General features: G+C 40.1%; 1 protein-coding gene across 1 annotated transcript; it reads left to right on the top strand.

The window, feature by feature from the left end:
• Positions 1 to 12,179: 12,179 nt before the first annotated feature.
• LOC133893017 (uncharacterized) lies at positions 12,180 to 13,793 on the top strand. The gene has a single exon (XM_062333996.1). The coding sequence runs from the start codon at positions 12,699 to 12,701 to the stop codon at positions 13,629 to 13,631; it is 933 nt and encodes a 310-aa protein (XP_062189980.1). The 5' UTR covers positions 12,180 to 12,698; the 3' UTR covers positions 13,632 to 13,793.
• The last annotated feature ends 3,906 nt before the right edge of the window (positions 13,794 to 17,699 follow it).

Below are 17,699 nucleotides of genomic sequence, written 5' to 3'. Positions count from 1 at the left end.
AGCATCTTCTTATAAATATGATGAGTTGCTAAGTCATATTTATAATCAAACACTCCCGAACGGGATATGTAAGTTATGCAAACTAGTTTCACTTTAGGAATATAATTAACATAATTGCACCATAAACATATCAAGATTTGCACCATAATTTTACCATAATAGCAACATAATTTCACTTTTAGGAATATAATAGCACCATAATTGCACCATAAACATATTAAGATTCTATTCAAACCCTTGAATCTAGCAAATATTAGCAAGAGGAGGAGGAGGAGGAAAGGGGGATGCAAACCTTCAAAGGCCAAGGGGACAATCCACATGTATCAAGATTTAGGAGAATGAGTAAAATCATTGATATCAACTCAAACCCTAGAATCCACTATATATGAGCAAGATGAGGAGCAAAGGGGGAGGCAACCCTTCAAAGGACAAGGGACAATCCCAACTTCACACCATCAAGATTTTGGTTGATCTTCAACAGAATCACCAAAAAATCACCCCATGTGCTAAGCAGCCAGTGGACAGACACTGTCTAGTCAAGCTACTCGACGCAAAAATAAACTTAAAATCACTCATTAGTGACGGGTGATAAGGAAACCTGTCACCAATGAGTGAGACATTAGTGACGGGCATCCTCATAACCCATCACTAATGAGTGGCCCCGGTAGTGAGCCGCCAAAGGCTATATTTAGTGACGTGTGCCCTCTCTACCCGTCACTAATAACTAGATCATTAGTGACGGACTTTGAGGTGACTCGTCAATTATCTTTAGTGACGGTCATTTACTCACCATCATCAATGACTCCTCATTAGTGATAGGTCTTGATCAAGTCTTGACCCATGCCACACATTAGTGATGGTCATTACTAGACCCATCACTAATAGTGCATAAGTGACATGTTCTTTTCGGCCATCACTAATGTTGTGTAACTAAAGGTGGTTTCTTACGTAGTGGCGGGGACCGAGAGGAGCAGTCGGGGCTCTTTTTTTTACATAAGGGCATGCAGTTGCGCCTACATGTCCACATGCCACAGCCATAGTTGCCTGAGCTAGGGCCATGTATCGCCGAGTCATCAACGATCGGATTGCCTCCATGCGTGGGATCCGATGATTCCGCATATCTTGGGGGCATGCATTAGACATGTGCTAGTGGAGAAGCCAAAGTATCAGAGTATAGATATATGACTAGAAGTTCAGCATGGCATTGTGCCCGATGGCTCATTGCCACACCGGGTGCCCTGTAGTTGCCGTGTTCCACTGATATTAGTCAGACCATTAAGGTCTTGAGTCCACGTATTGGGTCTTTCAGTTACTTAAGTCTTGTAATTCCTGATATTCAATAGAATTATTTGTCTTACTCTCCAATCTCATATTTTCTGTCAATTTTATAATCTGAACATAGTTCCACAAGGGCGATTTTATAATAGCTGCACTTATTATTTGTGATTCTGTACCATTTCCTATAACAGGTAATATTTATTGAAGGTCACCTCCTAAGACAAGACATTACCTCCAAATGGAACCATTTTAGCATCTGGATTTTGCTCACTCATTATATCTTTGAATGATCTATCTAATGCCTCAAAGCATTTTTCTATTTGTTATAATTGCTTTATCCCAATTATGAGTGATGTTTTTATAAATGTGTGCTTTTCTCTGTTACGTGGTTCAGTTGCGCAGTGAGGAGACACCAGTGATTGATTTACTAAAGTACTTATTTATGTTGTACACATAGACAAACATATAAATAGTACATTCGAAGATAAGGCATATCCATTAGCGGAAAACTGGAGTAAGACAGCACTAATAAAATTCTTGATGTAGCATTCCTTGATTGAATATGCCAAATAAAGTTCTCAAACAACACTTCAATTAGGTTGCAAAACAAATGTTGAGAGCATTAGCTTTAAACAAACGGCTAGGTTTCATGCCATATTAAAAGGAAAAGATTTTCCTTTATGGGTAATAGAAGCTTGTCCTTCTTCTGAATAAAGTAATTGACATCAATTCGTAGTAATATAAAAATGAGGTTTTATCAGAATTTCTGTAACAAAACAGGTATTTCAAAATTTTGATCAGTTTATTTAATGTATCGATGTTCAATGCAAGCGTGTAGAAATGTCATATTAACTCGACTGCAGCATTTGAACCACTTTGTATCTGAAGCAATAGGTTCTATAGCAGCTTTACCCTCATAAGATTCACATGATGCATTTATTTAACTTGCATTCAAAGAGGTTACAGAGGGTGTTCTGCTATCTTTGAGTTTTTGATAAAAGAAAATTTTGATGACATGTTTTTACCAAAAAAAAAGGCAGGTAAAACTATCAAATTTATAGAATAAGCATATTTGTGTTAGCTTAAAATTATATATAAGAATTTGGAGAAGCAAATAACAATTCTGAAGTAAAGATTTCAAATTGTTGATGCGTTCTTTGGAAAGGGCATGCTAAAGGTCTTCTATCTCTCTGAAGTTTTTTATATTCAATGTTATATTAACTGATAGTACCAGATGAGATATGGTATAATGATGAAAAGACACGGGATTTGATAAATTCTAAACAGTATGGACCATTTGACCGTAGCATCAGCCACAAATACATATGAACATGCTTTATAATTAGATTGGAACTAAAGCAAGAATTAAAAATTCACATTGTTGTTGTAGCCTATGTTCAATAAGATTTTATGTGACCTCCCATATATACCTTAAAGGCAGTTTGTGCATCCATCGTAGAGTCCAAAACTGAAGTTGTCACTGGAATTTTGCTTATGAAACAACATTTAGATAAGGAAAAAACTGCATCAAGTCTTTCAGGTGGCATTTTTTGAAGTGCTAATCCTTTAGTTGGTATATTATTGTTGCATTCGCGATTTAAATGACAATATAATCGCAACAAACCTACTATGCCATCACAATCTTGGAACTTTAACAAAGCTTAGAAAGCAAGTACATGATAGTTGCATCATAGGTCACTCCATACGTACTAAGACCAATATGGTATAGGTATCTATTCTTTTTCAGTAGGTACAAAGGTGTATGTAAGTCCAAAACTTGCGAACAGTTAAAAAAATAGTACTAATATTTGCCCTTGGTACCACGCAATTAGCAGCATAATTAAATTCCGAATAGCCAAAAGAAAATCTTAGCACGAACATGTCTACTACTATAAGTTGTTGATAAATCCTAATTCATAATGTGATGTTGATCTTTTCTGCCTTTACAAATATTATTGAATTGAAGTATATATAGAAAGTTTTAACACCTGCATTTCAGTTTAGATTCAGTACAATCGAATTATTTCAACTGTTAACACAACAAATGTCATTTCTATAATCTATAGAACAAAAGATTACAAGAAGCAGGTAATTAATGTGTTTGCAAAAATCACATGAGGCAAGTGGAAAGGATAGTGCATGCTATAGTGGATGAGGATCATTATGCATTCAGGCGAGACACAGCGTCGGTGGTGCACCTTGGTGCGCGTGCCAACATGCTCATCCGCCCGGAGCGCGACACGACGATGGCCGCAACACTGATTTTGCTTCCTTTCACGGCGCCACAGCGCACGGATGTGATTGCCATCGTAGACAGAAAGGCGTGTGGGCAAGATCCGCCGCCGCCTCGGTCGACTAATAACAGTTTTCCTATCGAGCTTGCGTGGCGATGGGTTGTCCGGGCGGCGGAGGAAAATGCTAGTCGAGGAGGCCTTGACACTTGGGCTCTACTTAGAATTCTTCTAATTAACCACGCTATCTACTATTCTTTTTTTATTCCTGCCAGCTACTACTATCGTTGATCTACATGCTATGTATCTCGGTCTAGTTGATAAGCAGTGTCTGTGGTCTCTTCTCATCTCCCTGCTTGTGTTATTGGTCATGCATGTTTATGGTTGTGATTGAATCGAATTGCTTTGTTAGTATCCATGAAGAGGTGATGCCAGCAGCCCTCTCTTGCGTGCCTAGGCACTGCTACCAAAAGGCAATCTATGCAGGCCTGGCGGGCTTCATAGTAGTTGGTCGAGCATCTCTAGTCAAGAAGATGCTTTCGCATATGATTTTTTTTTTTTGGATTTTGGGTGTTCAGACAGCACTACAAGATTTGGGAGCTTGCTGTATCTGCGATTAGTAAATACACGTTTTTTTCCTTTCATAGAAATCTTTCAATCTTCATGACCGATGTTCATATGCTTTTGTCTCGAAAAAGAAAAGTTCATATGCTTTTGTCTCGAAAAAGAAAAGTTCATATGCCATGTATCTCTCCTATCCAAAGGTTTCCTTTTTTTGTGTCGCCAATGCCCTCATCCAGAAGGAGCTCAAGTGCCTTGGCCTCTCCACCCACTCGACTGGATACGCTCCCGCTCCAGGTCTATTGCCATGTTCTCCCTTTATGATGTTGCTCATGCCTTGCTTAGGTCTTAGGCATATGAACTCTTCGTTAGCTAAATACGAGAATACGGGCCGATTCAAACAAAATCCACACAAATTCAAGCAAACATTGAAAATTTATGAAATTAGAATAGATGGTTAGACTATGAATTTACATGTATTTAGGAAGAAGAATTGTGAAAATCAGAGTTAAAACAGAGGAGAAATAAGCTTTCAAATTTTTATGGGAAGAAAAATTCAGGAAAAAAGGAAAGGAACATTCTGAAATCTTTTTTTTTTCTTTTTCTGGCTGTCGGCAGCAGCACAGTGCTGCATTAATTGGCTTGTCGGCCAGCTGCTCTAGCTCCGGTTTAGTGTCGCCGTGCGCAGCGGGTAAAACTCGCCGGAGCATCACCATAGAGGCTCCGGCTATCTTTTTGAGCGGGAAAAATATCGGTAGACTTGTGGAAACATGGGAAACTCATTTTTAGGTGAGTTTGGGCACTGGGGCACCGTAGATATGGCGCAATGGTGAAGCAAAACAGACCATGAAGGAGCTTGGGTACAGGAAGAATAAAGACATGGGACTGCAAAGCTATGCATGGGAAAGCTTGGCAACTTGGTCTTTATCTCCTGGGGTCGTCAACTGGTGTCGAAGAGCTTCAAATGGGGAGATCAACATGGGGCAGTGGAGAGCAAAATTTGCTCTAATGGAGCAGAGAGAGATACCTACCTCTAATGGAGCAGAGAGAAAGGGGTACCGACCGAGGAGGCCTCGACGCTCGCACTATCCCTAGCGCTCGATCCACGATGACGGTTCGAGGCATTGACGGCTTGGGTCAGATCTGGTGGCATCGGCTCTCCTTAGCAGCGGCTTCCCTTCCATGGTGCACAACGACAGCGTGAGGAGGGCGCGCGGAGCGCGAAGTCAGTCAAAGCATCTGGAACGAAGGCGCGACTTGAACGGGCGAGCGAGGAAGGATTTTTCGAGCGAGCGAGTTGAACTACAGAGCGAACGGTCATCAACTCCCACAGCTCAAATCTGACATTTTCCAACTCATGTGATGACGATAGCCTAAGAGGGCTGAGAATGGAGGGCCTTTTACGATTGTAAAGATGTGATGACGTGGATAACCTGAGACAGCTTTTACTATGATGTAGATCAGGAGCAGGTACCCCTCGTACTTGACTGTTAAATATCAGTATACATATGTTTGGTTTGCATTTATGTCCCATCTTACTTACAATAGTTTCATGGCACTAAGGTCTTGTTTATTTCAGCTTCGGATTCTGACTTTCAGCTTTTATAATCCGAAGCTGAAATAAACAGGCAGCTTTTGGTTATAGCTTTTTAAAATCTGCTAGTTGGATTGTGAGAATCTGAGAAGCTGGTTTTTCTCAGCTTTTGATAGATTGTGAAAGTCCATTTTACTAAACTGTCCATTAAATTTTTTTAGAATCTACAGTCTAAAAGCTTTTCATAATCCAGCTTTTCACAATCCAGCTTTTAACAATCCAGCTTTTATAAGCTGCTTTTCAGAATCTCTAGCTGAAACAAACAGGTCCTAAGGCTCCATTTCAGTCCAAGATCTTGTCATCACACCCACCGATGCAACGAACAAATCAGCATCACATCATCGATCATAGGTACAAATGCTTTTGTGACTGTGTTTGTTTGTTGGCTTTTTTTTAAGGTAATGTTTGTTTGTGTTGAGAATTTTAAAAAACGGTTTATAGAATGTGGATTTTAAAAAGTTGAATTATAAAAATTTGGATCGTGAAAATCTTTTAATTATAAATTGTAAAAAATTTTGATAAGCAGTTAAGTAAAATAAACTTTTATAACCTATAAAAAGTCAATAAAAACTAATTTCTTAGATTCTCATAGTACAACAAATAAATTATAAAAAATTATAGTAAAAAATTATTTGTTTATTTCGGCTTTAAAAGACCCTAAAGCCCCCACTTGCTTTCATTATTCCCGTGCTGCTTCCTACTGTGTTTTGGGAATGCAACGGTAGTGTCCGTACTATCAGAAATCACCGTGCCCTGTAGTCCTGTACGCATGAATTTCACTCTCCTCCTTTTCTCCTGAGAAATAAAACACTAAAAGTGTAGTTCCAAGTTCGCATCTTCTAAGGAATACTACACTTGCTTAGATTTTCTTCTTTTTCTCTATTTCTTCGAGTCACATAGAAGCATATCTAAGGATACAGGAGTCAATATTTCCAAACTTTAACTATCCATATCTTTCATAATACTTTAGTCAAATATGTGAAAATAATACGTATAAATTTATCTCGAACTTTACTACCGAAATGTAATAGCTCCCATTTTAAGTTGGTCACTACAATGCTCAACTCTAGTTACAACCATGGCAGCATACATATGCAATTGCCCAGACTTGCCAGCCAATCAGAAAACCCTGAAACTCTGTGCTCTTTTTTTTTTTACAATTTACTACGTTTCAATCGACTAAAATCAAAACTTTATTTTATTCGATGTATTTTCCATCCAATCGTCTGATCGTGCGTCTATCTTTTGATCTGTACTCAGTCAAGGATTTTTGTCTGGCATATATCAGAAAATTATATATGTCTCTACTATACAAATATTGTTTACTTGTGAATCATTTTTTTTATCGGTCATTAGATCTTCATCCAACCGTTACTGCTATCAAATAAAATATATTCTTATTTTCACTCGATTAAAAATTAGCAACTCTTTCTTTTTATCGCTCATGTATCGCCCACGGATCAGCACGTACAGGGCTACAGGCCCTACCACAGATGTGCACGAATCTTGTCGGTGACTGACATTGTACAACATATTTTGTTCGCCAGTTTTTGGTGCTGACATACAGTATTTCAGTACAAAAATTATTAGTAATACCTTAAAACCAGAAATATGACTTCATGGCAATTTGTTCATGTATTCTGAAATCTAAATATCATATGGAAATTGACACAAATTGCACAAATTTGTATAGCATTGGATTTCCCTTTCATTGTATTTTTCATTTGTCACAACCTAATCATTTACCTAGGATTTTTTAGCTAAATAGTCTGTTTTCACATATCACTATGATGTGCTATTTATGGTACCGTTATTTAGCCATGTACTAAGATTGACTCATAAAACTAACGCTACAAAGTTTAAATGTAAATGCTATGCTACTAATTGGTGGCTCAAGCTTACATAGTGGTACTGAATTAAGAGGTGATAATAAGTCTGGTACCCACATGTTCAGTTGGGAAGGAACCTATGTCACTACTTACTACTAAAGTAGTTTAGTGCTAATATATCATATGGATACTTTGTACTGCTCTTTCATCCATCTTGATTATTATTCACGTCCTGTCTACTTCACTAAACTATTGCTACATTTGTTTGGTCCAGCCTGAAATGCCTGCCGATAGAGGTTACCCAGCTTATTTGGCTGCACGATTGCCACCTTGTTATAATGACTCCTTTGTTCCCCTTCAATAGTATTCTCCAATTAAACTACATGTATATAAAAGTTAATAAGAGCAATATTGAAAACTTGGCTACATGAACCATTTGTCTTTTCCTCTGTGTTCTATTGTGTATATGTTACATCAATTCACTATTATTATAAACTATCTCAAGCATGATCTCAGTGTATTTTCTACCATAATTTTATTTTTGTCTCCTAGTTCTTTATTAAAATTTCCTACTCTATGAACTGTTCCTAGTATATCAATAGAACACGGCAACTGCAAGACACCTGTGGCCACGGGCCATCGGGCGCGACAATGCCACGCCAAACTTCTAGTAATTTTATCTCAAACTTTACTACCGAAATGCAATAGCTCCCGTTTCGAGTTGGTCACTACAATGCTCAGCTCTAGTTACGACTATGGCAGCTTACATATGCAATTGCCAAGACTTGCCAGCCAATCAGAAAACCATGTCCCAGCCGCACAATTGGTCCCTCCTCCTGAAACTCTGTGCTCTTCTTTTTTTTTAACGCTCATGTATCGCCCACGGATCAGCGCGTACCGGGCCACAGGCCCTACCACAGATGTGCACGAATCTTGTCGGTGCAATTTGCTCCGAACAAACGAACAGATGTGAGCGTGGTTTCTCCGACAAATTGACACTCTTTTCTTTCAGATAATGGAGCTACAACTTTTGACCACTGCATCAATAAAAAATGTACACAGCCAAACAAATTGGCGCTCCTGAACATCTGCCCATAGCCAGGGACGATTTCTGGTGACATTTTTCGCAAAGAGCCATCGCGTGTCGGTGGTTGCCCATAGTGAGGAACTTGTAAGATACCTTGTCCACTCGCAGACGGTTAGGACCTCGTGAGTTAATTAACTTCTACCGTTTGGAAGTTGGAACACAAGAATTTTACAGAAATTTTAACGATACTTCTTAACGGAACTGTTCAAATAATGGAGAATTAGAAAAAATAATTCCTCCGTTTCGAAGATATGTTATTTGTTACCCCTCTTTAATTTAACTCTCTTAACAAAGGCTGGTACCTGTTGCTACTAGGACAGCTCATTAGCATTGTGGTCCATTCGGAGTTTAGAACCACTGTTCAATTAAAGTGTAGGCTCCTACATCATCCCAATCAACATATGACTCTTAACCATACAGAGTTCAATTTACGATCTGAATTGAACACCTACTAAATTATTGTCCACTCTGTGGTACTGACTAATAAGCTTTTGCTCTGCAGGTTTTCCTCCTGCTGCTACGCTAATAATAATCCTGTCTCCAATACACATTAAGTTGCATACAATCAGAGTTTTGTTCACAACACTTTGTTTACTTACTAATATATAATATTTTCCTCCTATACAGGTCCAACCTGAAAGGATGCATTGGTGCAATATTCAGTTAAAAAGGTAAGCATAGAATGTGTATTATATGACTGTAATATTCTTCGGCATCACTAATTTATAATATTTGCACAGGTTACCAGATTAGAATGAGAAACTATAACTACTACCTTTTGTACTTACTAATACATCTTTTTTTATCACTTTGCAGGTTACAACTATGAGTGATTCGGTCCCTAAACTCCAGTCCACCCACATACAGGGTTCCATCAAAACTTAAGGGCAAAAAAGGTACAATGCAGTATTTTCTTCTGTGCATCTAATAAGTACCTTGGATGTACAATTAATACTAATATTGTACTGCTCCTGCAATTTGGGAACAATATATCAACAGGAAAAAAAGTGTCATCAGTAAGGTACTTTTAACCAGATGGATTCTTACTTTAGTGAAATGAGAATTTGCTGAGACAATTGTCATCTCATTTTCCTTGGTTCTGAATTTTTAATGCCGGCAATTGATGGTAACAGTTGACAATTTACTCTACAAAGGTTAAAAATGGTAGCAGTTGTAACCATTCGAACCTTGCTGGATTTTTGACTAATAAGCTTTTGCTCTGCAGGTTTTCCTCCTGCTACTACGCTAATAATAATCCTGTCTCCAATTCGCATTAAGTTGCATACAACCAGGTTTTCCATGCAGTGGCAGATTATGCGGATTCTCATTAGAAGATGACAACACATTCAAGATGTCTTCTTGCTATGTTTGATAATGAACATTCCATGGAAGGGCTGAGGGTTGTCAAACGCCTCCAAGATTTCGTAAGAACTCCATTGTACCAGATACAGTGAGGTATGCAAACTCAGGGTCTACTTGGTAGAGCTTTCTCTGATTTAAATTCTCTGTGGAGAGTGATTCTCTGGGGAAAGTGATTCTGTGGCTGAAAGTGATTCTCTAGAATAAATTATATGGAGGAAGTGATTCTGTGCGGGAAGTGAATCATGAGAAGCTGCTTTTCAGCTTCTAGTTCATTTCAGATAATCACTCCTACGGATTTCACTTAGGGAGTTAAAAGTTGAAAGCTGATGTTTGGTAGAGCTCCCCTGATTCCAGCCAGGAAGCTGCTCTGAGAGCTCTGCCAAACAGGCCCTCAGCGCTTCCTCCTTCTACAGATGCTTCTCCTTCTGTCTTCTGTACTTAGTAGTAATTGTACCAGTTTTAACATTTGGATATTTTTTGCTTCAGCATTACAGTTCTTCAAAAGCCAATGATGAGATGCCGAGTCCAGCTACTTCTAATGCAGCTGACTTCGAAAGGTTGATAAATGACAACAATACTGAGGCTTGTGCACAGAATGAATACTAGGTTATGGATCCTGTCGAGGATTATGGAAAATGTGGGCAATCAAGAGTAGATTTCTGTCAGCCTGATCAATCATACGAGGATTCCAACTGTGCAAAGAACGACAATTTGATCTCCATTGAAATATCGATATCTGATGAATGTCCCTTTTACCAGAGCTTTGAGGGCTCTATCATCCTTTAACAAAATAATGGACAGCACGGACACAGCCTCTATGGAGAAGTCCCTGACCACTGAGACAACTATTCATGCCACTGGAAAGAAGAGGATGTTATATGTAATTAACCATAGCCTTGATATTTATATTTGTCCACGTAGTCACATATATCAAATATGTGAGACTGTGACATTGTACAATGTATTTTGTTCTTGCCAGTTTTTGGTGCTGACATACAGTATTTCAGTACAAAATTTATTAGTAATACCTTAAAACCAGAAATATGACTTCATGGCAATTTGTTCATGTATTCCTGAAATCTAAATATCATATGGAAATTGACACAAATTGCACAAATTTCTATAGCGTTGCATTTCCCTTTCATTGTATTTTTCATTTGTCACAACCTAATCATTTACCATTTGTCTTTTCCTCTGTGTTCTATTGTGTATATGTTACCTCAATTCACTATTATTATAAACTGTCTCAAGTATGATCTCAGTGTATTTTGTACCATAATTTTCTTTTTGTCTCCTAATTCTTTATTAAAATTTCCTACTTTATGAACTGTTCCTAGTATATTAATAGAACACGTCAACTACAGGACACCTGTGGCCACGGGCCATCGGGCGTGGCAATGCCACGCTAAACTTCTAGTAATTTTATCTCAAACTTTACTATCGAAATGCAATAGCTCCCATTTCGAGTTGGTCGCTACAATGCTCAGCTCTAGTTACGACTATAGAACCGGATCCTTTGCAGTGAAGGAGTCATTACAGATGATCTATAGTGATCTGCAGTGATGAGAAATCTCAGCCGTCCGATCTGTAATAAACGTTTTGGATTGACTGCTTTTGAACATCTGCCCATAGCTAGGGACGATTTCTGGTGACATTTTTTTGCAAAGAGCCATCGCGTGTCGGTGGTTGCCCATAGTGAGGAACTTGTAAGATACCTTGTCCACTCGCAGGCGGTTAGGACCTCGTGAGTTAATTAACTTCTACCGTTTGGAAGTTGGAACACAAGAATTTTACAGAAATTTTATCGATATTTCTTAACGGAACTGTTCAAATAATGGAGAATTAGAAAAAATATTCCTCCGTTTGGAAATTGTGTTGCTCATCTTTTTTTCTTTCCTGTTAGGTTATATTTGATTCACATTTAAATTTACTACGGTTAAGATTAATCATGTCATAAATTTTAAGACAATTATTTGTTAGCTTCTTAATCTATATGTTATATACTCAGTATTTTTGACTAACTTTATTACACTTATAGTTAAAAATCTATTAGCCATATTTTTTATAGCAAAGTATATTTAATTAATCTTAAATATAAAAAACTTAGACGTAAATCAAAAATATTAGTCTACGTTAGCCACAAGTCGGTGGCAAGGACGTTAGCAACAGAAGGACAGCGGTAACTGTACCAAATTCATTTCTCTCTCCTCACGCACTCTACTGTCGGTACTCTGCTCTGGTGTCGTTGCTTTGCTGCTCGTGCTCGGCTTTGGCGCGTGCTGCTTCACTCTCACTCTCTCTCTCTCTCTCTCTCTCTCTCTCTTTACCTGGATTCTGCCTTCGTCACGCGCCGCTTTGCCCACTACCGCTTCCTCGCCGCTCGCCCTCTGCTCTGCTGTCCATGGCGACGTTTCTTCTCCCCTTCTTCCCCACCCTCTGACTCTGATAGTTCCTCGGCCCAGTTGCTGAGGCGATCTCGGCGCCGTCTCCGGGGCAAAGCTCGTGTCTTGCGCGGTCACGCCCGCTGGTCAAGCGCCGGTGAGAGGTTGCTCCTTTACCGCGTTCCGGCGGCGAAAGGCGTGGCCTTTTTCCGCCTCTTGGAATCGCGTTGGTTCGGGCCGTGACGAGCCGTGCTTGGTTCGTCGGCGGTGGCATTGCCGGATTAGGGAGTCTCCGAGACGGGACGTGGTTGGTGGGCGCGGCGGGGCGTCCTGAGCGCGTTGCACGCGAGGTGTTCATCGAAAGGCGCGGGAGATATGATGAGGGACCTATCCTGCTTCGGGGAGACCAGCGTCCAGATCGCGGACGCAGCGTCGTCCTCGTCCTCCTCGTCTAGCGCCGTCGCCGGCGGCGGCGGTGGCCGAGGCCAGGGCGGCGCGGCGGCGCAGAGCCTCGTGACCTGCCTGTACCAGGCGCGGCTCTCCGGTCGGCCATGCGTGGTCTCGGTGACGTGGAGCAGGGGCGGCCTCGTGGGGCAGGCGGGCCTCGGCGTCGCCGTCGACGACGGCGCGTCCGGGGAGCGCCTGTGCAGGACGAACGTCAAGCCCTGTCTCTTCTCCAAACGCAAGGGGTCCAAGAGTCTCGACGTCGCCGGCAGCGGCGATGGCAAGGTCTACGTCTACTGGGACCTGTCCGGCGCCAAGTTTGGCCCCGGACCCGAGCCGCTGGAAGGGTTCTACGTCGCGGTGGTGTGCGACCTCGAGATGTTGCTCTTGCTCGGCGACATGGGGAAGGAGGCGTACCGGAAGACAGGTGCCGGCAGGCCTGGGAACGACACACTGCTCGTGGCCAGGAGGGAGCACATTGTTGGCAAGAAGGTTTACTCTGCCAAGGCTCAGTTCTGTGACAATGGCAGGTGCCATGACATTGCGATAGAGTGTGACACCACGGGGCAAAAGGACCCTTGTCTCGAGATCCGCATCGATACGAGGCCGGTCATGCGGGTGAAGCGGTTGGCATGGAAATTTAGAGGCAACCAGACTATTTTGGTGGATGGGCTGCCTGTCGAAGTGTTTTGGGATGTCCATGGCTGGCTTTTCAGCTCGACAACGAGCAGCGCAGTGTTCATGTTCCAGACATGTCAAGCGCTTGAGAAGTCCATGTCGTGGATGTACTCGCAGATTTTTAGGGAGCCTCAGTTGCAAGGCCATGGTTTCTCCTTGCTACTACATGCATGGAAGGTTGAGTAGGAGTGTGCAGGTTTGAATTGACTGCCACACCTCTATCCTTCCAAGTGTTAGTAAGATGATTTAGTGAGTGAGTTGTCCTGTGGAATTTGATGGAGGCTTTAAATGTGTTTCGTTTTCCAGTTTTGTTGCTTTGCTGTCTCCTATAAATGGATATTTTCTGAAGATCAAGTGATGTTTAGTTAAATTTTGTCGATCCCTTTTCGTCCCTTGTCTTGGACGAGATTAGTCAGTTTGAATGCTCAAAGTTGTTACCATGTTAACACTATGATATCAAGTGCTATAATGATATTCGAAGTACAAAAATTTCAGCAAAATGTTGTTAGGTTGTCATAAAGATTGGAATTGCTAGCTTCAATACATACTTTTTTTGGGCAGTTGTCAGTGTTTGTGCTCTGTTACTCTGCATATAGCTATACACTTTTTATTTGCAGCTATGGTGATGTTCATCCTATGGAGAAGTGGAGCTAATGAAGGTTATGAAGAAACGACGGGCACTTGAGAATCATTGTTTGTTGTAATGCAGTTCATCTAATTATCTCTTTCATGTGTATTTATAGACATCAGATGATCTGAATATGGCGATTCTTTGACGGAGATAGACCAAAGAAGGGTAAGTCCAATTGATTAGACCAATTGCAACTGAGTGAACACCGTCCAATGAATCTTCTAAAGGTGATACTTTTATCATGTGAACTTTTCCTTTCGCACAACATTTTACTGCTTTGTGGTTTCGTGACTCTCTACTCTGTCCGGCTATCCATTCAGACAGAAGGTCTGATGGATGTGTATCACGGTATTCTGTTGACAAGTGATAATAAAATCCAAAAAGCAATTCAGACTGATTACTACTCTGTCTCTGAGACTCTGACCATATAGTTTCTATGGAGATCAAATAAGGTGTTAGCTTTGAACAATCAAAGATAAATTTAACCTCTTCTGACCTCTAGTTGCTCTTCCTTATAGAGACTGTACTATTGAGATCGAGCGCCAGCTCGATTGGCAAGGTCACTAGCATGAGCCCGCGTACGTTCGAGCCCCGCTTACCGCATGGGTCTAGAGCCCCACGCGTTCAGTGGTACTGCACGTTTCCCGCACACGGAGGATCTAGAGCCCTCTCTATACATAGCGTGCGAGTGGAGTGAGTGGGGTGTGCGTCGGTTGTGTACGTCCTGCATGTACCCTCTCAAAAAAAAAAGATAGAGAATGTACTATTCCTTTTGTGTTCTTTTTATGCTGCTTTTCCTCTTGCATATGCTCAGTTGATGCATCACCTTCAATGCAAAATAGCGAAGTATGAGAGCTCATATTTGGCTGTATATAAGCGTTTGTTGAAACTAGTCGATCAAGTCATCGGGTGGCATAATAGCGAAAAAGTACTCAAATTGTGTTACTTCACAGGCTAACCAAGAATTGATCCTGTTGCTTGATTAAACAAGCCATTGGAGCTCAAATTTCATTTTGTTCCCATATTTTATATTATAGACCCTCTTGGTTGGAATATCTATCTTGTTTTGAAGGGATTTATGACAAATGTTTGCTTGAATTTGTATTCTAAAGCTTCTTGGTTCGAGCATCTCAATGCTTTCTGCTTTATTTGAATCAAGCTGATCTCATACACATTAGAATCATTGTTATAAAAAATTATCCAGTTAACGCTATTAATTGTTAATATTGCCAGATCTAAGTTTGCTTACATGTCAGCTAGCTGAAGATGAATTTGTTTAAAATACAGTTACTATCCGTTTTATGTGTCTCACCAGCTTTTCATTCATGTTACTGGCCAACCAAAAATTCAGTTAGCTGTCTTATATTTGAAACTTATGGCCAAGAGCATGTTCAAGTCAATGATGAAAATTTATTACTTTCTTGGATCCCCAACATTTGAAAAGGACATGCCAACTGGTTGCAGTAATTGTCTAATGGTTAGTATGATTTTCTAATTGTCTAATGGTGACAGAGAAATCACACCTTTTAATCAAGTTGAGTCCGTGCAAAATCTGCACTTCCTCAGATTTCTTCAGTTATCAACTTATCATTGATGTAAATTTTAGTAGGCTTTCTGCTGTTGCAAGTTTTTGAAGTGGGCTGTAAGGCTCACAACAGAAAAGGTTGTTGATAATGGTGACTGTGAGGATCAAAACATCTGAATTTTTAGCTGAACCTTCTAAATGGAAAGGTTAAAAGGTCCATGAATGTAACCACACACATCTATGGGAGCCAAAATTTCATGTCTCATATTACGATATTCTGCATAATTAGGATCGATATCTAGCTTGAGTTTTTATGAAACACTTGAGTCCTGTAATAAGAAACTGGCCATGCTAAACTTTTACTACGACCTATTAGTCTATTACTCATCCTAGAAGTGAGAAGGGGTACAAAATTGTTTGGGAAGAAAACTGGAAAAAAAAATTGGGCTAAAAATTGTTTGTACCATAGTCATCCCCTTCATCCTATTGTAAATTGTTCAGTCAACTGCTGTAATTTGTTTCAACCACAAGGTCTTTAGCGACATTTTTTTTAAAAAAAATGTGATAATCTTTTTATGAACCATGATCTAAGTTGTTATTCTTATAGAGATGACCTCTTGTGGTGTTTTTCAAGTAGCTCTATTTTTTTCAGGTGATTCGTAACTGAACCTTTATACCAGCTACTACGGTTTCCTGAACCTTTTCTCTGTTTCTAATCTATTTGAAGGGCAGTGCTCCTGCAATTTGCGTCGGAAAAAAAATGAACCAAGATCTAGTCCTGTTCATTTCACACCATTGCATGCTGCCACCTGTCTGTTATGTAGAGTGCCTACTTCGGTATACAAGTGTTTCTGATTTCTCCTGATGAATCCTGAACTGATATTCTCACATTTCAGCAGTAATATCTTTAAGTAATACTAATGTTTAAAAAATTTGTATGGAGAAATAATGTGCTTTGCAACTGAGCCAGGGGTGGGCTTGTAAACTGTCAACAATACAAAATAAGTGATGCCCAAAAGTGGCATGCTTCTAGCCATAGAATGTTATGATTTTGCTGAACCTGTTCTGTTCTGTTCGGAATAACATTGAAAGAAAGTAAAATTACAGTGAGCATTTCCTATTTCTTTTTCTTTTTTGTTGTTAGTTGTGACATGGCATCATTTTGTGTCTTCAAGTCACACACATTACTGTCCATTAAGATCGAACACACAAAACTTTAAAATTGTTTACTCATGGTGCAGCTGTTAGCCTGTCAAGATCAAGCACCAACAGCAGACTTAGCCAATTAATTGTGTTCAAGAAGGCGAATGGACAAGAAGTTCTTGTCAAGAACTTCAATTGGTAAAGCTGAACTTACCCTATTAATGAAGTGAAGCTTGTGTGAAATTAATGAGTGAAGCTTGTGTGAAGTTGCATTTGCTTACATGCTAAGTAGGGTAGTTTGTATTTCTTTCCAATTACACGACATTCTAGAAGAACAAGCAAACAAAGAACAGAGACCCTTGCTGGTTTACATCTGGACCTTTTTTTTAATGGATGCACTAGACAGATCAACCTGTTTGAACCTTTTTACTTGTCCCTTCTTTTTTTTTCTTTTTTTTTTTGAAGCAACATGGCAGGTGCACTGCCCACATTAGATAGAAAAGAGTTCAGAATAGTTGTAACAAAGGTTCTAAAGGCAGCTGGGCACTACCTACAGGAAATGAACCCAAATGACCCAATACTATTATAACAAAAGAAAGGCGAGCTACATGAACGGATCCTTTAGATCCCGTGGTGCTGACCCCTCATTGCTAATAGCTAGATGTTGATCTTTTCCTTCACCCTGAACACCACCTTCATCAAATCCTCTTTGCATCCTTCGAAGACGCGCCGATTTCTTTCCTTCCAGATGTTCCACCACGCGTATAAGATTCTCCCCATCTTTACGTTGCGCTCGTTGGTTGTTCTTGGTGCCGCTACCCTATGAATCCACTCCGAGAGAATTTCGTGTGGCTCCAGCTCTACATAGTTTCTTGCAATATCACACCAAAACCATACCTGATTGGTGAGAAGGGTGTAGGAACAGTGTAACAGTAGGTGCCCGACTGTTTCTGGC

Source organism: Phragmites australis, chromosome 15, assembly GCF_958298935.1.
Source record: "Phragmites australis chromosome 15, lpPhrAust1.1, whole genome shotgun sequence".
NCBI lineage: Eukaryota > Viridiplantae > Streptophyta > Magnoliopsida > Poales > Poaceae > Phragmites > Phragmites australis.
The sequence above is the reverse complement of the archived record's forward strand: the minus strand, read 5'-3'. Positions and strand labels throughout refer to the sequence as shown.